Raw genomic sequence first — 27349 nt, forward strand, 5'->3', positions numbered from 1 at the left:
TGGGATATATTCTCCTTCCCAACAGGAAGTTGCAAGAGGATCACCCAAGCAGAGCTGCTATATAGCTCCTCCCCTCACATGTCATATCCAGTCATTCGACCGAAACAAGACGAGAAAGGAGAAACTATAGGGTGCAGTGGTGACTGGAGTTATAATTTAAAAATTTAGAACCTGCCTCAAAAAAGACAGGGCGGGTCGTGGACTGAACACACAACAAGAGAAATAAATTTATAAGGTAAGCATAAATTATGTTTTCTCTTGTTAAGTGTGTTCAGTCCACGGGTCATCCATTACTTATGGGATACCAATACCAAAGCTAAAGTACACGGATGATGGGAGGGACAAGGCAGGGACTTTAAACAGAAGGAACCACTGCCTGTAGAACCTTTCTCCCAAAAACAGCGTCCGAAGAAGCAAAAGTATCAAATTTGTAAAATTTGGAAAAAGTATGAAGTGAAGACCAAGTTGCAGCCTTGCAAAGGCCCAAGTGGAAGCCACAGCTCTAGTGGAATGAGCTGTAATTCGTTCAGGAGGCTGCTGTCCAGCAGTCTCATAGGCTAAACGTATTATGCTACGAAGCCAAAAAGAGAGAGAGGTAACCGAAGCCTTTTGACCTCTCCTCTGTCCAGAGTAAACGACAGAGAAGAAGTTTGTCGAAAATCTTTAGTTGCACGGACCACGTCTAGATTATGCAAAAGACGTTCCTTCTTTCAAGAAGGATTAGGACATAAAGATGGAACAACAATTTCTTGATTGATATTCCTGTTAGAAACAACCTTAGGTAAAAACCCAGGTTTAGTACGCAGGACTACCTTGTCTGAATGAAAGATCAGATAAGGGGAATCACAATGTAAGGCAGATAACTCAGAGACTCTCCCGAGCCGAGGAAATAGCCATCAAAAACAGAACTTTCCAAGATAAAAGTTTAATATCAATGGAATGAAGGGGTTCAAACGGAACACCCTGAAGAACTTTAAGAACCAAGTTTAAGCTCCAAGGAGGAGCAACAGTTTTAAACACAGGCTTAATTCTAGCCAAAGCCTGACAAAAGGCCTGGACGTCTGGATTCTCTGCCAGACGCTTGTGAAAAAGAATAGACAGAGCAGAAATCGGTCCCTTTAGTGAACTAGCGGATAAGCCCTTTTTCTAAACCCTCTTGTAGAAAGGACAATATCCTAGGAATCCTAACCTTACTCCATGAGTAACTCTTGGATTCACACCAATATAAAAATTTACGCCATATCTTATGGTAAATTTTTCTGGTAACAGGTTTCCCGAGCCTGTATTAATGTATCAATAACCGAATCCGAAAACCCACGCTTTGATAGAATCAAGCGTTCAATTTCCAAGCAGTCAGCCTCAGAGAAATTAGGTTTGGATGGTTGAAAGGACCCTGAATTAGAAGGTCCTGCCTCAGGGGTAGAGACCATGGTGGACAGGGACGACATGTCCACTAGGTCTGCATACCAGGTCCTGCGTGGCCACGCAGGCGCTATCAGAATCACCGATGCTCTCTCCTGTTTGATCCTGGCAATCAGTCGAGGTAGCAATGGAAAAGGTGGAAACACATAAGCTATGTTGAAAACCCAAGGGGCTGCTAGTGCATCTACCAGCACCGCTCCCGGGTCCCTGGACATGGATCCGTAACAAGGAAGCTTGGCGTTCTGGCGAGATGCCATGAGATCCAGATCCGCTTTGCCCCAACGACGAATCAGTTGAGCAAATACCTCCCGGGTGAAGTTCCCACTCCCCCGGATGAAAAGTCTGGCGACTTAGAAAATCCGCCTCCCAGTTCTCCACGCCTGGGATGTAGATCGCTGACAGGTGGCAAGAGTGAGACTCTGCCCAGCGAATTATCTTCGAGACTTCCACCATCGCTAGGGAACTCCTGGTTCCCCCTTGATGATTGATGTAAGCCACAGTCGTGATGTTGTCCGACTGAAATCTGATGAACCTCAGTGTTGCTAACTGAGGCCAAGCAAGAAGAGCATTGAATATTGCTCTTAATTCTAGAATGTTTATTGGGAGGAGTTTCTCCTCCTGAGTCCACGATCCCTGAGCCTTCAGGGAGTTCCAGACTGCTCCCCAGCCTAGTAGGCTGGCATCTGTTGTTACAATCGTCCAATCTGGTCTGCGAAAGGTCATTCCTTCGGACAGATGAACCCGTGACAACCACCAGAGAAGAGAATCTCTGGTCTCCCTGGTCCAGATTTAGCAAAGGGGACAGATCTGAGTAATCCCCATTCCACTGACTTAGCATGCATAGTTGCAGTGGTCTGAGATGCAGGCGCGCAAATGGCACTATGTCCATTGCCGCGACCATTAAGCCGATTACTTCCATGCACTGAGCTACTGATGGGCTTGGAATGGAGTGAAGGACACGGCAAGCATTGAGAATCTTTGATAACCTGGACTCCGTCAGGTAAATCTTCATCTCTACAGAATCTATAAGAGTCCCTAGAAAAGGAACCCTTGTGAGTGGTAACAGAGAACTCTTTTTCCACGTTCACTTTCCACCCAATGCAACCTCAGAAATGCTAGAACTATCTCTGTATGAGACTTTGCATTTTGAAAACTTGACGCTTGTATCAGAATGTCGTCTAGGTACGGAGCCACCACTATGCCTCGTGGTCTAGTACCGCCAGAAGTGAGCCCAGAACCTTTGTAAAAATTCTCGGGGCCGTAGCTAACCCGAAGGGAAGAGCTACAAACTGGTAATGCCTGTCTAGAAAGGCAAACCTTAGGTACCGATAATGATGTTTGTGAATCGGTATGTGAAGGTAGGCATCCTTTAAGTCCACTATGGTCATATATTGACCCTCTTGGATCATGGGTAGGATGGTCCGAATGGTTTCCATCTTGAACGATGGAACCCTTAGGAATTTGTTTAAGATTTTTAAGTCTAAGATTGGTCTGAAGGTTCCCTCTTTTTTGGGAACTACAAACAGATTTGAGTAAAACCCTTGCCCTTGTTTCCGTTCGTGGAACTGGGTGGATCACTCCCATCACTAAGAGGTCTTGTACACATTGTAGAAATGCCTCTTTCTTTACTAGGTTTGTTGATAACCTTGACTGATGAAACCTCCCTTGTGGAGGAGAAGTTTTCCAACATCCAGGGATCCTGTACATCTCTTGCCCAAGCCTGGCGAAGAGAGAAAGTCTGCCCCCCACTAGATCCGTCTCTGGAAAGGGGGCCCTGTCTTCATGCTGTCTTAGGGGCGGGAGTAGGCTTTCTGGCCTGCTTGCCCTTGTTCCATGACTGGTTGCCTTTCCAACCCTGTCTGTAACGAGCAGTAGTTCCTTCATGTTTTGGAGCGGAGGAAGCTGATGCTGCTCCTGCCTTGAAATTACGAAAGGCACGAAATTAGACTATTTGGCCTTTGATTTGGCCCCTGTCCTGAGGAAGGGTGTGGCCCTTACCTCCTGTAATGTCAGCAATAATTTCCTTCAAGCCGGGCCCGAATAAGGTCTGCCCTTTGAAAGGAATGTTCAGTAGTTTAGACTTAGAAGTTACATCTGCTGACCAGGATTTAAGCCATAGCGCTCTGCGCGCCTGTATGGCGAATCCGGAATTCTTAGCCGTAAGTTTGATTAAATGCACTACGGCATCCGAAACAAACGCATTAGGCCAGCTTAAGCGTTCTAAGCTTGCTCAAAGTCTCGTCCAATGGTGCTGTGCGAATCGCCTCTTCCAGAGACTCAAACCAGAATGCCGCTGCAGCAGTGACAGGCGCAATGCATGCAAGAGGCTGTAATATAAAACCTTGTTGAACAAACATTTTCTTAAGGTAACCCTCTAACTTTTTATCCATTGGATCTGAGAAAGCACAGCTATCCTCCACCGGGATAGTGGTACGCTTGGCTAAAGTAGAAACTGCTCCCTCCACCTTAGGGACCGTCTGCCATAAGTCTCGTGTGGTGGTGTCTATAGGGAACATTTTTCTAAATTTCGGAGGAGGGGAAAAAGGCACACCGGGTCTATCCCACTCCTTGCTAATAATCTCTGTAAGCCTTTTTGGTATAGGAAAAATGTCAGTATTCACCGGTACCGCATAGTATTTATCAGCCTACATAATTTCTCTGGGATTGCCACCGTGTCACAATCATTCAGAGCCGCTAACACCTCCCCTAGCAACACGTGGAGGTTCTCAAGCTAAATTTGAAATTTCTGAATCCGGTCTCCCCGAATCAGAACCGTCACCCACAGAATGAAGCTCTCCGTCCTCATGTTCTGCAAATTGTGACGCAGTATCAGACATGGCTCTCGTGTCATCGGCGCGCTCTGTCCTTAACTCAGAGCTATCGCGCTTGCCTCTTAACTCGGGCATATTGTATAATACTTCTTTCATAACATTAGCCATATCATGTAAAGTGATTTGTAAGGGCCTTGATGTACTTGGCGCCCTCAATCTCACGCACCTCCCGAGTGGAGAGACGAAGGTACTGACACGTGAGGAGAGTTAGACGGCATAACTTCCCCCTCGTTGTCTGGTGATAATTTTTTTATCGGTAAAGACTGACTTTTATTTAAAGTAATATCAATACAATTGGTACACATATTTCTATTGGGCTCCACATCGGCTTTTAAACATAATGAACAAGCAGATTCCTCTGTATCAGACATGTTTAAACAGACTAGCAATGAAGCTAGCAAGCTTGGAAATCACTTTCTATAAGTTTACAAGCATATAAAAAACGCTGCAGCGCTTTTCAAAAACACAGTTGAATAACAATGAACTAATTCAGTTATAGTCAACAATTTTTAACAGTAAATGTATTAATTAGCAGAGGATTGCACCCATTAGCAAAAGGATGATTAACCCCTCAATACCCAAAAACGGATAATCAAATTAAGATTTAACGCTTTTAGCACAGTCAAACACACTGTCACAGGTCTGCTGTGACTGATTACCTCCCTCAAAAACGAATTTTGAAGACCCCTGAGCTCTCTAGAGACGTTCCTGGATCAAGGAGGAAGAAGCAGGAAGACTGTGCTAGAATTTTAACCTGCGCAACAAGGCGCTAAAAAAGGCCCCTCCCACTCATATTACAACAGTGGGAGACCTGATATAACGGTTTCTATGCAGAAAAATACGTTAGCCATGTGGAAAAAAATCATGCCCAAAAAGATTTATCACCAAAGTACCTCACAAAACGAATAACATGCCAGTAACGTTTTAAAAACAAACTTTTTCAATGTCATGCAAAGTTATCACTAAGCCTGCTACCAGTCGCTTCTACTGCAGATAAAGGCTTAAGTATTATTTCAGTATTAACAGTATTTTCTCAGTCAAATTCTAGTCCCTAGAAAATAAACTCAACTGCGCATACATTTATCAGCCTGATACCAGTCGCTACTACTGCATTTAAGGCTGTACTTACATCATACAGGTAACAGCAGTGTTTTCTTAGTCAATTCCATTCCCAGAAAATATTATACTGCACTACCTCATTTGCGGGGGGACCCCGCATGCTATTCCCATTTATCTGAAGTTACCCCCACTCCTCAGAATGTCGAGAACAGCCAGTGGATCTTAGTTACGTCTGCTAAGATCATAAAAAACGCAGGCAGATTCTTCTTCCAAATACTGCCTGAGATAGAAAAAACAGCACACTCCGGTGCCATTTAAAATAACAAACTTTTGATTGAAGAATAATTAAGTAAAACTCCAACTCCTTCTTTGTTGAGACTTGCAAGAGAATGACTGGATATGACATGTGAGGGGAGGAGCTATATAGCAGCTCTGCTTGGGTGATCCTCTTGCAACTTCCTGTTGGGAAGGAGAATATATCCCATAAGTAATGGATGACCCGTGGACTGAACACACTTAACAAGAGAAAAACTTTCATGATTTAAATAGGGCATGTAATATTAAACAACTTTCAAATTTACTTTTATCACCAATTTTGCTATGCTCTCTTGGTATCCTTAGTTGAAAGCTAAACCTAGGAGGTTCATATGCTAATTTCTTAGACCTTGAAGGCTGCCTCTAATCTGAAAGCATTTTGACAGTTTTTTACCACTAGAGGGCGTTAGTTCATGTGATTTATATAGATAACATTGAGCTCAAGCACATGAAGCTCCTAGGGAGTAAGCACAGATTGGCTAAAATAGCATAGATACAAGGTAATCACAGAGGTAAAACGTGTATATTATTAACTGTGTTAGTTACTGGGGAATGAGTAATAAAGGGATTATCTATCTTTTTAAACAATAACATTTTTGGTGTTTACTATCTCTTTATTAAGTTAATTTACTAAGGCTTCCTTTTGCAGTCCTAAGGAAATGAATGGTCTATGAAGCAAAGTGTTCATATAGATGAGTAAGTTTGGCATATCATTTATACCAAGCTTCTAGCTGTACTAGTCGATCAGCCAGCAGTGCTCTATGCATTACCTACAAGTTCCTACAACAATATAATACAGTAAAATAAAACATAACTTCCCATGACTCCCCATATTAAGTAAAGTTCCATACATTAATTTAAACACATCCCTATTTAGTTCCCAGCGTTTGTTTAAAGGGACATAATACTCATATGCTAAATCACTTGAAACTGATGCAGTATAACTGTAAAAAGCTGACAGGAAAATATCACCTGAGCAGTCTCTATGTAAAAAAAGGGAGATATTTTACCTCACAATCTCCTCAGCAGAGTAAATTCTGTGTAAAAAGTTATACTCGGCTGCTCCCAGCTGAGGTAAAGAAAAATTTAAAAAATGAAGAAATGAACAGCAGCCAATCGGCATCAGCAGTGCTGAGGTCATGAACTCTTTTACTGTGATCTCATGAGATTTCACTTAACTGTCATTAGATTTCATAGTAAACTTCCTTTAACTGAATAGGGAAATAACATGAGTGCACGACGCTCAAACCCCTTAGCTGTCCCGGGACAGACTACTGATTTGCTGCTTAGAAGTCCTTTACAATGGGATGTGGCTACTGAGGAACTTTTGAGGTAAAATATCTTTCTTTTTTTACATAGAGATGTTAGGGTGATATTTTCTAGTCAGCTTTTTACAGCTATGGTGCAGCACTTTCAAGTGTTTCAACATTTGGGGTATTATGGCCCTTTAACCTTTTAAAAGTTTCCTGTTGATCTTATAGTGAGGTTCTTGAAACAGAGTATTGTAAGGCCAACATAGCTTGTAAACCTGATTGGGTCCAGTGAGTAAAATTGGCAGTCACTGTGGGTCTTTATTCATGTCAAATTTTTCAGTAATATTGTCTCAAACATGGATGGTAAAAGTGTCTACTATTGTTTGTAAAGTTTAAATTAATTTTAGAACATTTGATGTTGAAATCCCTTTAACCTTGAAGATACTGGATACAAAATGGGTAACACAAATTAAAAATTGCCAGTTTAGATCATAATAGTTTTATTTTTAAGATACAGTTTATATTAACTACTTACGTTTTGGGTTGAAGTTCTCTCCGGTTCTATAAAGATATGTATGATTTCCATCACAGAACATCCCACTATTAAAAACAGAAAAAGTATCAGTTGTGTAACATATCTAAGTTAGTTTTTTTTTATAAATCATATTAAATTATCTGAAAACACATACCATATAGAAAACGACTAGACAACAAAATATGTTATGTTCTTGATAAAGATTTTTCCCTTTTAACATTTATGATATAGTAGGTAATGGTATTTAATTAGTATGTGTCCTTTATAAAAAGGGTGTTCAAAATTAAATGTTCTTTTCTAAAATGTAAAATAAAACTGAAGAAAAAAAAAAATAACAAGATTGTGCTGGTTGTTTAGGCTATTCTAAAGTGCTTTAGAATCTAGATTAACCTAGAACTTCAGTTCAACTGGGTGCAGTGTTTTTAATTCTTAGCCTTTGCTTATGTATGTGTGGTTTAATACATTATTTTTTTAATAAACTTTAGTGCATGAATGTTTACCTATATAGAAAAATTCTATTTAATTTTTTTCTGATTGAAATTCACCAAATTATCCACCTCACAGATTTGAGTTACTATCTATATTTTGTAAGTCTATTTACAATTACTTGTTAGTTGTACTCTGTTCTCTAACTCTGAATCTCTAACTCTGAATCTGTGGCTGGGTGTAGTGTAAGTAGTTATAAGACTATAATACTCAATTTTCGCTATCTGCCTATACTATTGACCTCCTGTCTATATTTTTACTCTGCCCTACCCCCACTCACAGTTACTTTAAACCTGTTGATGCCGTTGTATTCCGTCAAAATGGCGCTGGCTTTTAGCGCCGTTATGACAGAATACGTCATAGCCAACGGCTGTCCTGAAGCCAACTGCGCTTCCTGGATTTGATCGCGGTCTGGAGGGCGTTCCTAGCGTCATAGGGACGCCCCCCAGACCTGATCCAATAATTGAAATCTCGCAATCGTGTGATTTCAATTTGTCTACATCGGAACGTTGTTCCGATGCAGACATTATAACCCTGTCATGAAAGGGTTTATATGTGTATATGTATTCTGTATGTGTGTGTAAACATCAAAGCACTGACTCAAAAATATGAATTTATTTAATGTACAAGTAACAAAATTGCATCGTTTTGAGTAATAATCTATTACAATTTACTGCAAACATAAATGGACATTCTGATGATTGTTTTTCAGTTTTGTGCAAGTTTTTCAACTTTTTATTAAATCAGGAAACAATCATGGTTATTAATAAGAACTGAGCATATACATTAAAATATGGTCATGGTGAGCTTACTGTGTGCTCATGCCAGTGTTGTATTTAGGTTTGTGCTGCCCCATGGGATATTCTCCTTCCCAACAGGAAGTTGCAAGAGGATCACCCACAGCAGAGCTGCTATATAGCTCCTCCCCTAACTGTCATATCCAGTCATTCGACCAAAAAGAGAAAGGAGAAACCATAGGGTGCAGTGGTGACTGTAGTTTAATTAAAATTTAGACCTGCCTTAAAAGGACAGGGCGGGCCGTGGACTGGATACACTACAAGAGAAATAAATTTATCAGGTAAGCATAAATTATGTTTTCTCTTGTTAAGTGTATCCAGTCCACGGATCATCCATTACTTATGGGATACCAATACCAAAGCTAAAGTACACGGATGATGGGAGGGACAAGGCAGGATTAAGCGGAAGGAACCACTGCCTGAAGACCCTTTCTCCCAAAAACAGCCTCCGAAGAAGCAAAAGTATCAAATTTGGAAAATTTGGAAAGAGTGTGAAGCTAAGACCAAGTCGCGCCATGCAAATCTGTTCAACAGAGGCCTCATTTTTAAAGGCCCAGGTGGAAGCCACAGCTCTAGTAGAATGAGCTGTAATCCTTTCAGGGGGCTGTCCAGCAGTCTCATAGGCTAGGCATATTATGCTCCGAAGCCAAAAGGAAAGAGAGGTTGCCGAAGCTTTTTTGACCTCTCCTCTGTCCAGAGTAAACGACAAACAGGGTAGATGTTTGACGAAAATCTTTAGTAGCTTGTAAGTAAAACTTCAAGGCACGGACTACGTCCAGATTATGTAAAAGACGTTCCTTCTTTGAAGAAGGATTAGGACACAATGATGGAACAACAATCTCTTGATTGATATTCTTGTTAGAAACCACCTTAGGTAAAAACCCAGGTTTGGTACGCAGGACTACCTTATCTGCATGAAAAATCAGATAAGGAGAATCACATTGTAAGGCAGATAGCTCAGAGACTCTCCGAGCCGAGGAAATAGCCAACAAAAAACGAACTTTCAAAGATAAAAGTTTAATATCAATGGAATGAAGGGGTTCAAACTGAACTCCTTGAAGAACTTTAAGAACCAAGTTTAAGCTCCACGGGGGAGCAACAGGTTTAAACACAGGCTTAATTCTAACCAAAGCCTGGTAAAATGCCTGGACGTCTGGAACCTCTGCCAGACGCTTGTGCAAAAGAATAGACAGAGCAGAAATCTGTCCCTTTAAGGAACTAGCTGATAATCCTTTGTCCAAGCCCTCTTGGAGAAAATACAATATTCTAGGAATCCTAACCTTACTCCATTCACACCAATAAAGATATTTACTCCATATCTTGTGGTAGATTTTCCTGGTAAAAGGCTTTCGTGCCTGCATTAAAGTATCAATGACTGACTCGGAGAAGCCACGCTTTGATAGAATCAAGCGTTCAATCTCCATGCAGTCAGTCTCAGAGAAATTAGATTTGGGTGATTGAAAGGACCTTGTATCAGAAGGTCCTGTCTTAGAGGCAGAGTCCATGGTGGAAAGGATGACATGTCCACTAGGTCTGCATACCAAGTCCTGCGTGGCCACGCAGGTGCTATCAGAATCACAGATGCTCTCTCCTGTTTGATTTTGGCAATCAGTCGAGGGAGCAGAGGAAACGGTGGAAACACATAAGCCAGGTTGAAGAACCAAGGCGCTGCTAGAGCATCTATCAGCGTCGCTTCTGGGTCCCTGGACCTGGATCCGTAACAAGGAAGCTTGGCGTTCTGGCGAGACGTCATGAGATCCAACTCTGGTTTGCCCCAACAATGAATCAACTGAGCAAACACCCCGGATGGAGTTCCCACTCCACCGGATGGAAAGTCTGACGACTTAGAAAATCCGCCTCCCAGTTCGAATTATATTTGAGACTTCTAACATCGCTAGGGAACTCCTTGTTCCCCCTTGATGGTTGATGTAAGCCACAGTCGTGATGTTGTCTGACTGAAATCTGATGAACCTCAGTGTTGCTAACTGAGGCCAAGCCAGAAGAGCATTGAATATCGCTCTTAACTCTAGAATATTTATTGGAAGGAGTTTCTCCTCCTGAGTCCACGAACCCTGTGCCTTCAGGGAATTCCAGACTGCACCCCAACCTAGAAGGCTGGCATCTGTTGTTACAATTGTCCAATCTGGCCTGCGAAAGGTCATACCCTTGGACAGGTGTACCCGAGACAACCACCAGAGAAGAGAATCTCTGGTCTCTTGATCCATATTTAGCAGAGGGGACAAATCTGAGTAATCCCCATTCCACTGACTCAGCATGCATAATTGCAGCAGTCTGAGATGAAGGCGCGCAAATGGCACTATGTCCATTGCCGCTACCATTAAGCCGATTAACTCCATACACTGAGCTACCGAAGGGCGCGGAATGGAGTGAAGAACACGGCAAGCATTTAGAAGTTTTGATAACCTGGACTCCGTCAGGTAAATTTTCATTTCTACAGAATCTATAAGAGTCCCTAAGAAGGAGACTCTTGTGAGTGGGGATAGAGAACTCTTTTCCTCGTTCACTTTCCACCTGTGCGACCTCAGAAATGCCAGAACTATCTCTGTATGAGACTTGGCAACTTGAAAGCTTGACGCCTGTATCAGGATGTCGTCTAGACACGGAGCCACCGCTATGCCTCGCGGTCTTAGAACCGCCAGAAGTGAGCCCAGAACCTTTGTAAAGATTCTCGGGGCTGTAGCCAACCCGAAGGGAAGAGCTACAAATTGGTAATGCCTGTCTAGAAAGGCAAACCTTAGAAACCGATGATGATCTTTGTGAATCGGTATGTGACCTTCTTGGATCATGGGTAGGATGGTCCGAATAGTTTCCATTTTGAAAGATGGAACTCTGAGGAATTTGTTTAAGATCTTTAGATCCAAAATTGGTCTGAAGGTTCCCTCTTTTTTGGGAACCACAAACAGATTCGAATAAAAACCCTGTCCTTGTTCCGTCCGCGGAACTGGATGGATCACTCCCATAACTAGGAGGTCTTGCACACAGCGTAGGAATGCCTCTTTCTTTATCTGATTTGCAGATAGCCTTGAAAGATGAAATCTCCCTTGTGGAGGGGAAGCTTTGAAGTCCAGAAGATATCCCTGAGATATGATCTCCAACGTCCAGGGATCCTGAACATCTCTTGCCCACGCCTGGGCGAAGAGAGAAAGTCGGCCCCCTACTAGAACTGTTGCCGGATAGGGGGCCATTCCTTCATGCTGTCTTAGAGGCAGCAGCAGGCTTTCTGGCCTGCTTGCCTTTGTTCCAGGACTGGTTAGGTTTCCAGGCCTGCTTAGATTGAGCAAAAGTTCCCTCTTGTTTTGAAGCGGAGGAAGTTGATGCTGCACCTGCCTTGAAATTTCGAAAGGCACGAAAATTAGACTGTTTGGCCTTTGCTTTGGCCCTGTCCTGAGGAAGGGTGTGACCCTTACCTCCAGTAATTTCAGCAATAATTTCCTTCAAACCAGGCCCGAATAAGGTCTGCCCCTTGAAAGGAATGTTGAGTAATTTAGGAATACCCCTCCCCGGGCACATAGGTTGTTATTAGGCGCTGAGGTCAATCTTCTCTAATTTAGACTTCGAAGTCACGTCAGCTGACCAGGATTTAAGCCATAGCGCCCTACGCGATTGGATGGCAAATCCGGAATTCTTAGCCGTTAGTTTAGTCAAATGAACAATGGCATCAGAAACAAATGAGTTAGCTAGCTTAAGTGTTCTAAGCTTGTAAATAATTTCAGTCAATGCAGCTGTATGGATGGCCTCTTCCAGGGCCTCAAACCAGAATGCCACTGCGGCCGTGACAGGCGCAATGCATGCAAGGGGCTGTAAAATAAAACCTTGTTGAATAAACATTTTCTTAAGGTAACCCTCCAATTTTTTATCCATTGGATCTGAAAAAGCACAACTGTCCTCAACCGGGATGGTAGTACGCTTTGCTAAAGTAGAAACTGCTCCCTCCACCTTAGGGACCGTCTGCCATAAGTCCCGTGTAGTGGCGTCTATTGGAAACATTTTTCTAAATATAGGAGGTGGGGAAAAAGGCACACCCGGTCTATCCCACTCCTTGCTAATAATTTCTGTAAGCCTTTTAGGTATAGGAAAAACATCAGTACACACCAGTACCGCATAGTATTTATCCAGCCTACACAATTTCTCTGGTACTGCAACTGTGTTACAGTCATTCAGAGCAGCTACCTCCCCAAGCAACACACGGAGGTTCTCAAGCTTAAATTTAAAATTAGAAATCTCTGAATCAGGATTCCCCGAATCAGAGATGTCACCCACAGACTGAAGCTCTCCGTCCTCATGATCTGCATATTGTGACGCAGTATCAGACATGGCCCTTACAGCATCTGCGCGCTCTGTATTTCTCCTAACCCCAGAGCAATCGCGCTTGCCTCTTAATTCAGGCAACCTGGATAATACCTCTGACAGGGTATTATTCATGATTGCAGCCATGTCCTGCAAGGTAATCGCTATGGGCGTCCCTGATGTAATTGGCGCCATGTTAGTGTGCATCCCCTGAGCGGGAGGCGAAGGGTCTGACACGTGGGGAGAGTTAGTCGGCATAACTTCCCCCTCGTCAGAATCTTCTGGTAATATTTCTTTCATAGTTAAAGATTGATCTTTACTGTTTAAGGTGAAATCAATACATTTAGTACACATTCTCCTATGGGGCTCCACCATGGCTTTCAAACATAATGAACAAGTAGTTTCCTCTGTGTCAGACATGTTTAAACAGACTAGCAATGAGACTAGCAAGCTTGGAAAACACTTTAAACAAGTTTACAAGCAATATAAAAAAACGTTACTGCACCTTTAAGAAACACAAATTTTGTCAAAATTTGAAATAACAGTGAAAAAAGGCAGTTACACTAACGACATTTTTACAGTGTATGTAACAAGTTAGCAGAGCATTGCACCCACTTGCAAATGGATGATTAACCCCTTAATACCCAAAAATAATAAAAGACAAAAACGTTTTTTTTTTTTTCCTTCCAAACAGTCACAACAATTGAAACAGCTCTACTGTGGCATTTTACCTCCCTCAAAAACGACTTTGAAGCCTTTTGAGCCCTCCAGAGATGTCCTGGATCATGCAGGAAGAAGCTGGATTTCTGTGTCTGTAATTTTTGCTGTGCAAAAAAACGGCAAAATAGGCCCCTCCCACTCATATTACAACAGTGGAAAGCCTAAGGAAACTGTTTCTAGGCCAAATTCAAGCCAGCCATGTGGAAAAAAACTAGGCCCCAATAAGTTTTATCACCAAATACATATAAAAACGATTAAACATGCCAGCAAACGTTTTATATTACATTTTTATAAGAGTATGCATCTCTATTAATAAGCCTGTATCAGACTTATTTATATATTTTGCTTTTAAGAGGATTTCCTATAAGCGTCTAGGATATTTCTGGTAATGTGAAATATAAGAAAAGGTTGTATTTGTATCAGAGGTGCTATCTCACATCGGATGATGTAGACTTAACCCCTCTGAAGTTATTATGTGCCAAAATGAGAGTTGAGGTAGAGACACAAAGTCAGTTTTAACTCAATTAGGCAGGAATGTATTATAAGACATAGATAGGTAAGTAATGGATCAGGCATACAATGTCAATACTTGCAACAGTAATTGTATAATACGGCAAAAGCCCAGCATACAACCTGACTCCTAGTTCCCTCTTTAATGAGAAGTCCCTTGCTGCAGAGATTAGGAAGGCTGTTGAGGCTTGTGTGTATGGAGAGTTTAGGCATACAGCGTCTCTCTGTGATGTGAGCAGAAGCGGTAGTTCCCTCTGAGCCGTGACCGGCAATAGCTGATGACGTCAGCGGGTGAGACACAGGCAGCGTCTCACACGCTGTGAAGCACAGAACTGACAGGAAGATTCAGCACAGCGTCAGGATACAAGGGAGTAGAGCTTGGAGCCGGATTGGCTCAGGAATCACTAAGGTTAGTGAAACAATAATCCAGCAAAAGGAATGGTAATTGAGGAGTTTAAATAGGTTAGAGAGGATTTAAGGGGGCCAATAGGAAGAGGCAAAAGAGGATCTGACACATCCCCCCCCCAAAGAACCCACAGCGAGGGTTCAAGGACTAGGGCGATCCGGATTCCGGCGATGAAATAAAGTAACACAGCGAGGTGCTGATACAGAGGAGGCAGGTTCCCAAGAATCCTCAGTATGATCATAGCCTTTCCAATGAATCAAGTATTCCAAGCGTCCTCGACGGCGTCTGGAGTCGAGAATAGACTGGACCTCATATTCCACTTCCTGGGAGACATCATGTGAAACGGCATTAGATGGTAAACGACCGTTATGACATGGTTTGATCAGGGAGACATGGAAAGTGGGGTGAATCCTGTACGAATCGGGAGTTTAAGGGTGACTGTTGCTGGGTTTCTGATAGCCAGAATTGGGAATGGACCAATGTAGAGTTTACTCAACTTCCGCGATGGGGTGTGCAAGCGAAGGTTTTTGGTAGATAACCAGACTAGCTGACCAACCTGGTACTGAGGTGGCTGTGTGTCGCAAATCATAGAACTTTTTATGGGATGCTTGAGCATGCTTGATGTTGTCCCGGGCAACAGCAAAGGTTTCTGAAATATCATTGACAGTATCGTTAACTGTCGGATTTGGTGATGGCAAATAAGGTAGGTAGTCAATTCTAGGATGTATTCCATGATTGATAAAAAACGGACTGAAACCAGTTGATGAATTAGTGGCATTATTGTAGGCAAATTCTGCCAATGCAAGATGGTCAGCCCAAGATTCCTGTTGATTGGAACAGAAACAGCGGATATACTGTTCCAACCACTGATTTGTGCGCTCAGCTTGCCCATTGGTCTGGGGGTGATAAGAAGTAGTGAGTTTTTGAGATATATGCAAAGTCCTAAAAGAAGTCTCCAAAAGCGGGAAGTGAATTGTGATCCTCTGTCGGTTAAAATGACCAAGGGTAGGCCATGTAAGCGAACTATCTCTTTGATGAACATGTCACTCGTTTGTTGTGCGGTGGGTGTGCCAACCGCCGGTAAAAAATGGGCCATTTTTGACAGGAGATCGACTACTACAAGTATGGAGGTGTAGGAGGAAGATTTTGGAAGGTCGACAATGAAATCCATTGCAAGATGAGACCAGGGGGTCTATGGGACTGGGTAAGGCTGTAGAAGGCCTACTGGGAAAGTATGTGATGGTTTGGTAGTCGCACAAGTGGTACAATGAGTGATGTAGTCGTGTACAGACGTGGTCATAGCTGCTGGCCACCAGTGGTGCCGTTTAAGGAGATTCAAAGTTTTCCATTCTCCAAGGTGTCCTGTAAGAGGGGAGTCATGATGAGCATGGAGAAGAGTGGTCCTGTAGGTAGGAGGAATATAAAGTTAATCAGCATGGAAGTAAAGACCATTAAGTTTCTTATGAAGCAGATGTATAGGTTTCGTGGGATCCTCAAGCTGAGATTTCTGGAAGGCTGGATCTGAGTTAACAATCATGCCTAAGAATTTTGAACTAGGGATGATAGAGGTTGGGGTTGTCAGTCAAAGGTGGTCTAGTGTCTCTTCTGGATAAAGCGTCAGCCTTACCATTGCGGATCCCAGGGCGGTACATGATGACAAAATCAAAGCGGGAGAAGTACAAGTTCCACCGAAGTTGTCTGGCAGACAATGTCCTGTTTTGTTGCAAATATTGCAAATTTTTGTGGTCTGTTATAATGATAGAGGGAAACTTGGCACCTTCCAAGAGGTGTCTCCACTGGTCAAAAGCCAGATTTTATTGCTAGCAGTTCTTTCTCCCCAACGGGAGATAATTTCGTTCCGCTGGAAGCAATGAGCCTGGTAAAATAAGCGACAGGATGCATAGAGTCAGTGAGCGATTGTTTTTTGTGACAGCACTGCCCCCAGAGCGTAATCTGAAGCATCGACCTCAACTATATATTGCAATTCAGGCATCAGGGAATGTAAGTATTGGTGCGGTGGTGAAGTCAGTTTTTAATTTCTCAAAAACCATCTGACAGGTCTGAAGTCCACTTGAATGGTTGAGATTGTTTTGTTAGGTCAGTAAGGGGTCTGGCAGTATGAGCGAAGTTTTTTAATAAATTTACGATAAAAATTCGCAAACCCGAGGAATCTTTGCACCTCTTTTCTGGTTTTTGGGGTTGGCCACTGAATGATGGCTTGGATTTTAGAATCATCCATCTTAATGCCTTCATTAGATATGACATAGCCTAAAATGCGACTTGTGAGCTATTAAACTCACATTTTTCTAATTTCGCATACAATCTGTGTTCACGGAGGCCTTTGCTAGAACAGTTTCTTACATGGTTGTGATATGTTCTTGTTGATTGTAGAAAATATAAGTATATTATCAAGATATACAGCGATGAAAATTATCTAAAATGTCTTTAAATATATCATTTATGAAGCACTGAAATGTAGCTGGAGCATTACACAACCCGAAAGGCATGACTGTATATTCATACAGGCCATAACGAGTTCTGAAAGCTGTTAATCCCATTCATCTCCAGCCCTCCATTCGGTATGAGATTATAAACCCCCCGAAGGTCCAGCTTTGTGAAGACCTTTGCAGTACGTAATCTCTCAATAAGCTCAGGAATGAGCGGTAAGGGGTAGCGATTTTTCTTAGTTCTCTTATTAAGCTCCCTATAATCAATGATAGGCCTAAGTGACTGGTCTTTGTTTCTTTACAAAAAAGATACCAGCCCCAGCTGGAGAGGTGGAGGGGTCTTATAAAACCCTTTGCCAGATTTTCTTGCAAGTAACAGTTTTAAATGATCTAGTTTGGGTTTAGAGAGTGGATATATGTGACCTACAGGTATGGTTGCGCCTGGCAATAAGTCGATAGGACAGTCATATGGCCTATGTGGTGGGAGTGTTTGTGCATCAACTTGTTGAAAACATCTTGAAAATCAGAATAATCAGTCTGGTATTGTGATGGTGGTTGAAAGTAAAATGTTGTTAATAGGGTAGCATAGTCTGTGAACAATATGATGAAGATAGATTAACAGTCATATGCTCCCAATCGAAATCAAGTTTATGTATTTGTAACCAGGTGAGCCCAAGGATAATAGGAAAAAGGGGACTAGGTATAACGTCAAAGCTAATTGACTCCCTGTGACCAGTGTTTAGAGTGCATAAGTATAGGTATGGTTTTCTAAAGTTATGGGACCTGTTGAAAGAGATGAGCCATCCACCAAATTAATAGAGACAGGAGACTGTTTTTGCTTGTGTAGGTATTTTATTACTATTTACAAGATCGAAATCTATATAATTCCCTGATGCACCAGTATCGATAACTGCGTCAATCCTTATACTGTGTTGATCCCACTGTAAGGTAAGAGGTATAGATATATGAGGTGGTGTTAACTTTGTAAATGATAAAGTAAGAGTATTTGTAGTATTCTTACCTAATTTAGTCTTCTTTAACAGAGGACAGGCATTCACATCATGCTCTGGGGGCAGCGCAGTACATGCACAATCTATGTGCTCTTCTTCTTCCTTTTTCCTCTGTTGAGAGGGGGGCCTCTAATAAAGCCGATATCCATGGGAGATTCAGGTCTCCTTAGGAAGAGTTGTGGAAGGATTGTAGCGTCTGTAAGAAGCTGGTGGGTTGTTTGCCCTTTCTTGTTTGCGTTCGCGCAACCTTCTATCAATAGTGGTACGTGGATGAACAAATCTTCCAATCTCTCTGGGACACCAGAGCGAGACAGTTCATCCTTGATGTCCTCAGAGAGCCCAGCTCTAAATTGGTGTTTAAGTGATGGTTCATTCCACTTAGAATCAATTGCATATATTTTAAACTGTGAGATGTAATTCTCAACTGGTTGTCTGCCTTGTCGCAGGGCCCTAAGAGAGGTTTCTGCGGACTCCTGTTTTAAATGGATCATCATAAAGTAATGAAAAAAGCTGTTAAGAATTCTGTATGGAATTTAATATGGGGTTTTGTGTTCAAACAGGCTGTCCGCACCAAGCACGAGGCTCACCCCTCAAATAAGAAATTGTTGTTAGTACCTTATTCTGTCATTATTATATGTTCTTGGTTTATGTTCAAACAGTAAGAGACAAGCGTTTCTAAACTCTTTAAATGTAGCTCTATTACCAGTGAATTTTGTCTGGCAATGAAACCTGAGGCTCAGGGAGTACTTCTGTATGTGCAGGTTTAGCTGTATAGAATTCTCTAAAACAATCTTTCAGTACCTGGTTTTCAGTTTGTACCTCCCTGAGGCCTAGATTTAGAGTTCGGCGGTAAAAGGGCTGTTAACGCTCCGGCGGGTTTTTTTTCTGGCCGCACCATAAATTTAACTCTGGTATCGAGAGTTCAAACAAATGCTGCGTTAGCTCCAAAAAAGTGAGCGTAGAGCATTTTTACCGCAAATGCAACTCTCGATACCAGAGCTGCTTACGGACGCGGCCGGCTATCAAAAACGTGCCGGTGCACGATTCTCCCATAGGAAACAATGGGGGCTGTTTGAGCTGAAAAAAAACCTAACACCTGCAAAAAAGCAGCGTTCAGCTCCTAACGCAGCCCCATTTGTTTTCCTATGGGGAAACACTTCCTACGTCTGCACCTAACACTCTAACATGTACCCCGAGTCTAAACACCCCTAACCTTACACTTATTAACCCCTAATCTGCCGCCCACGCTATTGCTGACCCCTGCATTACACTTTTAACCCCTAATCTGCCGCTCCGTAAAACGCCGCCACCTACGTTATCCCTATGTACCCCTAATCTGCTGCCCTAACATCGCCGACCCCCTATATTATATTATTAACCTCTAATCTGCCCCCCTCAACGTCGCCGACCACCTGCCTACACTTATTAACCCCTAATCTTGCCGAGCGGACCTGAGCGCTACTATAATAAAGTTATTAACCCCTAATCCGCCTCACTAACCCTATCATAAATAGTATTAACCCCTAATCTGCCCTCCCTAACATCGCCGACACCTACCTTCAATTATTAACCCCTAAACTTCCGATCGGAGCTCACCGCTATTCTAATAAATGGATTAACCCCTAAAGCTAAGTCTAACCCTAACACTAACACCCCCCATAAGTTAAATATAATTTTTATCTAACGAAATAAATTAACTCTTATTAATAACTTATTCCTATTTAAAGCTAAATACTTACCTGTAAAATAAACCCTAATATAGCTACATTATAAATTATTATTATATTATAGCTATTTTAGGATTAATATTTATTTTACAGGCAACTTTGTAATTATTTTAACCAGGTACAATAGCTATTAAATAGTTAAGAACTATTTAATAGTTACCTAGTTAAAATAATAACAAATTTACCTGTAAAATAAATCCTAACCTAAGATATAATTAAACCTAACACTACCCTATCAATAAAATAATTAGATAAACTACCTACAATTACCTACAATTAACCTAACACTATCAATAAATTAATTAAACACAATTCCTACAAATAAATACAATTAAATAAACTAGCTAAAGTACAAAAAATAAAAAAGAACTAAGTTACAGAAAATAAAAAATATTTACAAACATAAGAAAAAATATTACAACAATTTTAAAACTAATTACACCTACTCTAAGCCCCCTAATAAAATAACAAAGCCCCCCAAAATAAAAAATTCACTACCCTATTCTAAATTAAAAAAGTTACAAGCTCTTTTACCTTACCCAGCCCTGAACAGGGCCCTTTGCGGGCATGCCCCAAGAATTTCAGCTCTTTTGCCTGTAAAAAAAAACATACAATACCCCCACCCCAACATTACAACCCACCACCCACATACCCCTAATCTAACCCAAACCCCCCTTAAATAAACCTAACACTAATCCCTGAAGATCTTCCTACCTTGTCTTCACCATCCAGGTATCACCGATCCGTCCTGGCTCCAAGATCTTCATCCAACCCAAGGGGGGGTTGGCGATCCATAATCCGGTGCTGAAGAGGTCCAGAAGAGGCTCCAAAGTCTTCCTCCTATCCGGCAAGAAGAGGACATCCGGACCGGCAAACATCTTCTCCAAGCGGCATCTTCGATCTTCTTCCATCCGGTGCGGAGTGGGTCCATCTTGAAGCAGGCGACGTCGGATCCATCCTCTTCTTCCGATGTCTCCCGACCTAATGACGGTTCCTTTAAAGGGACGTCATCCAAGATGGCGTCCCTCGAATTCCGAATTGGCTGATAGGATTTCTATCAGCCAATCGGAATTAAGGTAGGAATTTTCTGATTGGCTGATGGAATCAGCCAATCAGAATCAAGTTCAATCCGATTGGCTGATCCAATCCAGCCAATCAGATTGAGCTCGCATTCTATTGGCTGTTCCGATCAGCCAATAGAATGCGAGGGCTCAATCTTGATTGCGTGATGGGATCGGCCAATCGGAGTGAACTTGATTCTGATTGGCTGATTTCCATCAGCCAATCAGAAAATTCCTACCTTAATTCCGATTGGCTGATAGAATCCTATCAGCCAATCGAATTCGAGGGACGCCATCTTGGATGACGTCCCTTAAAGGAACCGTCATTAGTCGTGGAGACACCGGAAGAAGAGGATGGATCCGCGTCGCCTGCTTCAAGATGGACCCGCTCCGCACCGGATGGAAGAAGATCGAAGATGCCGCTTGGAGAAGATGTTTGCCGGTCCGGATGTCCTCTTCTTGCCGGATAGGAGGAAAGACTTTGGAGCCTCTTCTGGACCTCTTCAGCACCGGATTATGGATCGCCAACCCCCCCTTGGGTTGGATTGAAGATCTTGGAGCCAGGACGGATCGGTGATACCTGGATGGTGAAGACAAGGGTAGGAAGATCTTCAGGGGATTAGTGTTAGGTTTATTTAAGGGGGGTTTGGGTTAGATTAGGGGTATGTGGGTGGTGGGTTGTAATGTTGGGGGGGGGGTATTGTATGTTTTTTTTTTACAGGCAAAAGAGCCTTGAAATTCTTGGGGCATGCCCCGCAAAGGGCCCTGTTCAGGGCTGGTAAGGTAAAAGAGCTTGTAACTTTTTTAATTTAGAATAGGGTAGGGAATTTTTTATTTTTGGGGGGCTTTGTTATTTTATTAGGGGGCTTAGAGTAGGTGTAATTAGTTTAAAAATTGTTGTAATATTTTTCTTATGTTTGTAAATATTTTTTTATTTTCTGTAACTTAGTTCTTTTTTATTTTTTGTACTTTAGCTAGTTTATTTAATTGTATTTATTTGTAGGAATTGTGTTTAATTAATTTATTGATAGTGTAGGTGTTAGGTTAATTGTAGGTAATTGTAGGTAGTTTATCTAATTATTTTATTGATAGGGTAGTGTTAGGTTTAATTATATCTTAGGTTAGGATTTATTTTACAGGTAAAATTTGTTATTATTTTAACTAGGTAAACTATTAAATAGTTCTTAACTATTTAATAGCTATTGTACCTGGTTTAAATAATTACAAAGTTGCCTGTAAAATAAATATTAATCCTAAAAATAGCTATAATATAATAATAATTATATTGTAGCTATATTAGGGTTTATTTTACAGGTAAGTATTTAGCTTTAAATAGGAATAAGTTATTTAATAAGAGTTAATTTATTTTGTTAGATAAAAATTATATTTAACTTAGGGGGTGGTGTTAGTGTTAGGGTTAGACTTAGCTTTAGGGGTTAATCCATTTATTAGAATAGCGGTGAGCTGCCGATCGGAAGTTTAGGGGTTAATAATTGAAGGTAGGTGTCGGGCGCTGTTAGGTGAGGGCCAGATTAGGGGTTAATACTATTTATGATGAGGGTTAGTGAGGCGGATTAGGGGCTAATAACTTTATTATAGTAGCGCTCAGGTGCCGCTCGGCAGATTAGGAGTTAATAAGTGTAGGCAGGTGTCGGCGACGTTTGAGGGTGGCAGATTAGGGTTAATAAATATAATATAGGGGTCGGCGGTGTTAGGGGTAAGCAGATTAGGGGTACATAGGGATAACGTAGGTGGCGGCGATTGCGGTCGGAAAGATTAGGGGTTAATTATTTTAAGTAGCTGGCGGCGATGTTGTTGGGGGCAGGTTAGGGGTTAAGAAATATAATATAGGGGTCGGCGGGGTTAGGGGCAGCAGATTAGGGGTACATAAGTATAATCGTAGGTGGCGGTCGGAGATTAGGGGTATAAAAATTTTAATCGGAGTGCGGCGGTGGTGGGGGGACCTCGGTTTTGGGGTACATAGGTAGTTTATGGGTTGTTAGTGTACTTTAGGGTACAGTAGTTAAGAGCTTTATAAACCGGCGTTAGCCAGAAAGCTCTTAACTCCTGCTATTTTCAGGCGGCTGGAATCTTGTCGTTAGAGCTCTACGCTCACCTGACAGAAACGACTCTAAATACCGGCGTTAGAAAGATCCCATTGAAAAGATAGCTACGCAAAATGGCGTAGGGGGATCTGCGGTATGGAAAAGTCGCGGCTGAAAAGTGAGCGTTAGACCCTTTAATCACTGACTCCAAATACCAGCGGGCGCCCAAAACCAGCGTTAGGAGCCTCTAACGCTGGTTTTGACGGCTACCGCCGAACTCTAAATCTAGGCCTGAGTGTTTGAGTGATAGTATCCATACGTTGTGATAGAGAGGTAACCTGGTTTGCTAATTCATTCACATCCATAATTGCTTATAACCTCTATTTTTAGGCTGGATTATTATATCAGACTTATTTATATATTTTGCTTTTAAGAGGATTTCCTATAAGCGTCTAGGATATTTCTGGTAATGTGAAATATAAGAAAAGGTTGTATTTGTATCAGAGGTGCTATCTCACATCGGATGATGTAGACTTAACCCCTCTGAAGATATTATGTGCCAAAATGAGAGTTGAGGTAGAGACACAAAGTCAGTTTTAACTCAATTAGGCAGGAATGTATTATAAGACATAGATAGGTAAGTAATGGATCAGGCATACAATGTCAATACTTGCAACAGTAATTGTATAATACGGCAAAAGCCCAGCATACAACCTGACTCCTAGTTCCCTCTTTAATGAGAAGTCCCTTGCTGCAGAGATTAGGAAGGCTGTTGAGGCTTGTGTGTATGGAGAGTTTAGGCATACAGCGTCTCTCTGTGATGTGAGCAGAAGCGGTAGTTCCCTCTGAGCCGTGACCGGCAATAGCTGATGACGTCAGCGGGTGAGACACAGGCAGCGTCTCACACGCTGTGAAGCACAGAACTGACAGGAAGATTCAGCACAGCGTCAGAATACAAGGGAGTAGAGCTTGGAGCCGGATTGGCTCAGGAATCACTAAGGTTAGTGAAACAATAATCCAGCAAAAGGAATGGTAATTGAGGAGTTTAAATAGGTTAGAGAGGATTTAAGGGGGCCAATAGGAAGAGGCAAAAGAGGATCTGACAGCCTGATACCAGTAGCTATCACTGCATTTAAGGCTTTACTTACATTAGTTCGGTATCAGCAGCATTTTCTAGCAAATTCCATCCCTAGAAAAATATTAACTGCACATACCTTATTGCAGGAAAACCTGCACGCCATTCCCTCTCTGAAGTTATCTCACTCCTCAGAATATGTGAGAACAGCCATGGATCTTAGTTACTTCTGCTAAGATCATAGAAAACGCAGGCAGATTCTTCTTCTAAATACTGACTGAGATAAACAGTACACTCCGGCACCATTTAAAAATAACAAACTTTTGATTGAAGAATAAACTAAGTATAAAACACCACACTCCTCTTACGACCTCCATCTTAGTTGAGGCTTGCAAGAGAATGACTGGATATGACAGTTAGGGGAGGAGCTATATAGCAGCTCTGCTGTGGGTGATCCTCTTGCAACTTCCTGTTGGGAAGGAGAATATCCCATAAGTAATGGATGATCCGTGGACTGGATACACTTAACAAGAGAAATCTGTAGCTACCTTGTTCTCATTATCTGCTCTACATTAAAGGGTGAGATCACTTTACTCAAAGTGCAACTGTTCTTTCTTACAGCAAGACTTAATTTGCATTATGACTTTAAAAAACCCCAAAAACATAATTTTATTGAATCAAAATACTTTTTAATAATGAAGGAAACCTTCAGCACATCTTTTTGGGAGGGAAAAAAAACATGCTACTTCAGAGTAGACACATAAAGAGTCTTGACATTGTAAAACTTACTACTTAAAGGGACACTGAACCCAACATTTTTCTTTTGTGATTCAGATAGAACATGCAATTTTAAGCAACATTCTAATTTACTCCTATTATCAATTTTTCTTGCTATCTTTATATGAAAAAGAAGGCATCCAAGCTTTTTTTCTTGGTTCAGAACTCTGGACAGCAGTTTTTGATTGGTAAGGACAACCTAGGTTGTTCACCAAAAATGGGCCGGCATCTAAACTTATTCTTGCATTTCAAATAAAGATACCAAGAGAATAAAGAACATTTGATAATAGGAGTAAATTAGAAAGTTGCTTAAAATGTCATGCTCTATCTGAATCACAAAAGAAAAAAATTGGGTTCAGTGTCCCTTTAAACAATATTTAACTACCAAAAAGAACACGCAAATTTCTTATCCCTATAATAATAATCAGAGGTGGACAGGGGCGTGTATGTGCGCCCCTGTCTGCCGCAGCTTGATAAATCAACCCCCAAGTGGAGAGTAGTTATAGCAATCTCTGCAAAGTAAAGTAAACAGGAAAAAGGTCCCCAGACCTGAGCAAGCTCAGTAAAACAACAGATGAGTATGTTCAGACAACATTGTCTGAACATACTCATCTGTTTTACTGAGCTTGCTGATTTTAATGTTGTCCACAATAAAGCATTGAAGATTTTTAAAGCTTCTTCGTCTGGGGACCTTTTTCTTGTTACTTCACTTTGCCAAGTGCACCAGTAAACCCATTCAGAAGGAGCCTACAGAATCCCAGGTAGCCACAAAGAGAACCGTACGGTCAACGGTATTATCCCGATGACGTCATCAAAGAGGGCCGAAGACTGGGAGCGGTGTCAGTTGTAAAAACGTCAGGTAACTGCACTCTGCTCAGGATTGAAGGCTTCATTTCTCTACAGAATACCTCTCTACAGAACAGCGCAAGACGGTCGAGCTGCAAGGGTGAGTACCCACCAGCCTGGTCTGGAGACAGCCTAACGACCAAGCTGCATCAGAAGACGCAGAGGAGGTAAGCCCATAAACATTTTACTGGTAACGGATACTGCACAGACTACACTGACGTTTACCGCTTTTCCACATTGTGCCCTGAAAAATAGGATCCTGTTGTGATACGGATACATTAAACGAGATGGTCCTATATAGTATTCTGGTGACTATTCACAGCATATATTAGGCTATTGAATTTTTATTAAAGCGATCTCTCCATTACATCTGGTTACCTTGTAGAACTTACTATAATAACGGATGAAAACAATTATATAAACAGCAAAGCAGATTAAAAAAATGTAAAACAAATTAGCCAAAATATGAAAGAAAAACAAGGAAAAAGAAATGAAAATAAAAACGAAACACATTCTGAATGAATTTTCAGTGTTGAGTCAAATCTCAATTATTTATATTAGTCTTAGTTAAGCATGACTTCCTTATTGTTGTTCCATGTGATTGAGTATGGAGTTATAGGTTTTATCCCCTGCCTGACTACATTCTATCTGAGTACAGTTATAAACATCATGTTATAATATCACCCTTGAGGATCCAGTAGAACCAAACATTGTGAAAGGACTCCCTTGTGTCCAGCACCCAAGATGCTGATTCATACATTCAGTATGTTAGATTTATTTTGTTTTTGACTCCTGACCAGGTAGGTACTCCTGTTTTCCAGTATTTAGCAATACAGGTTCTGATTATTGTACAAAGTATCCTGACAAATGTGTTAATAGCTTTATTGAATTTCCAGATGTGCTCATGGAGGGAAATGGCCATTTTAAGCAGTCCAATATATAATGATGGCAGTTTTAGTATATTTTAAATATATATATATATATATATATATATATATACACACACACATTTACATACTTAAAAATCGTCAATAGATTCATAACCAAGCTTTGGTAGGAAATATGTATTTTAAGTATTTTGCTTATATTATTACAAACAAAAACAATCTTACGATGGAGAGCATGATATTAACCACACTACCCATTAAATCTAGTTCATTGGTCCTTCAGTAATACAAGCACTCTAAAGCTGTGTTAAAGGATTTATAGATAAAGAACAGATTTGTAACAAAAGCACGTTTAAGACATGATCTCTCACAAACGGCAAGCTAACCTTGATAGCCAAATGTATTAAGCCTCCCATTCACTCTTGAGAAAACCCAAGGCTCACTTTAAGCCCAGCTTGGTTTCGCTGTCACCTGGTATTGAACTCTGAACGTCCGCCACGTTGCCTTAATTCAGCTGCTGCCGCTTGTGCTCCTCTGGTTCTGCCCCCCCCCCGTAAGAACTACAGCTTCAGGTGTGTATCATCTGAGGCAGGATACGCATGAAGTAGGCATCTGAGGCAGGATACGCATGCTTTTTCTACATTAAAGTCAACACTAGGGTTCCTAGGAAATTGCATGAGCTTTAGTAAATTGAGCATGAGTCATGCAATGAATAAAAGTGTATGACTGCTTAACAGCACATCTATCATAATTTAGATAACCCACATTCACAGTCATAATGAAATCTGTCCCATACTTATTTTTAATATAACTGTAAATGGGTCACCCACTT

The 27349-nt window shown here is 41.4% G+C and overlaps 1 protein-coding gene across 1 annotated transcript in view; it reads right to left on the reverse strand.

The window, feature by feature from the left end:
• The window catches only part of ADAM22 (ADAM metallopeptidase domain 22), a 707952-nt gene that overhangs the window by 278203 nt on the left and 402400 nt on the right, over window positions 1-27349 (reverse strand). The window contains 1 exon segment of the mRNA XM_053713991.1: window positions 7396-7480. Coding sequence (XP_053569966.1) covers window positions 7396-7480 — 85 coding nt within the window.

The sequence above is a fragment of the Bombina bombina genome, chromosome 5 (genome assembly GCF_027579735.1).
Source record: "Bombina bombina isolate aBomBom1 chromosome 5, aBomBom1.pri, whole genome shotgun sequence".
Classification (NCBI taxonomy): Eukaryota; Metazoa; Chordata; class Amphibia; order Anura; family Bombinatoridae; genus Bombina; species Bombina bombina.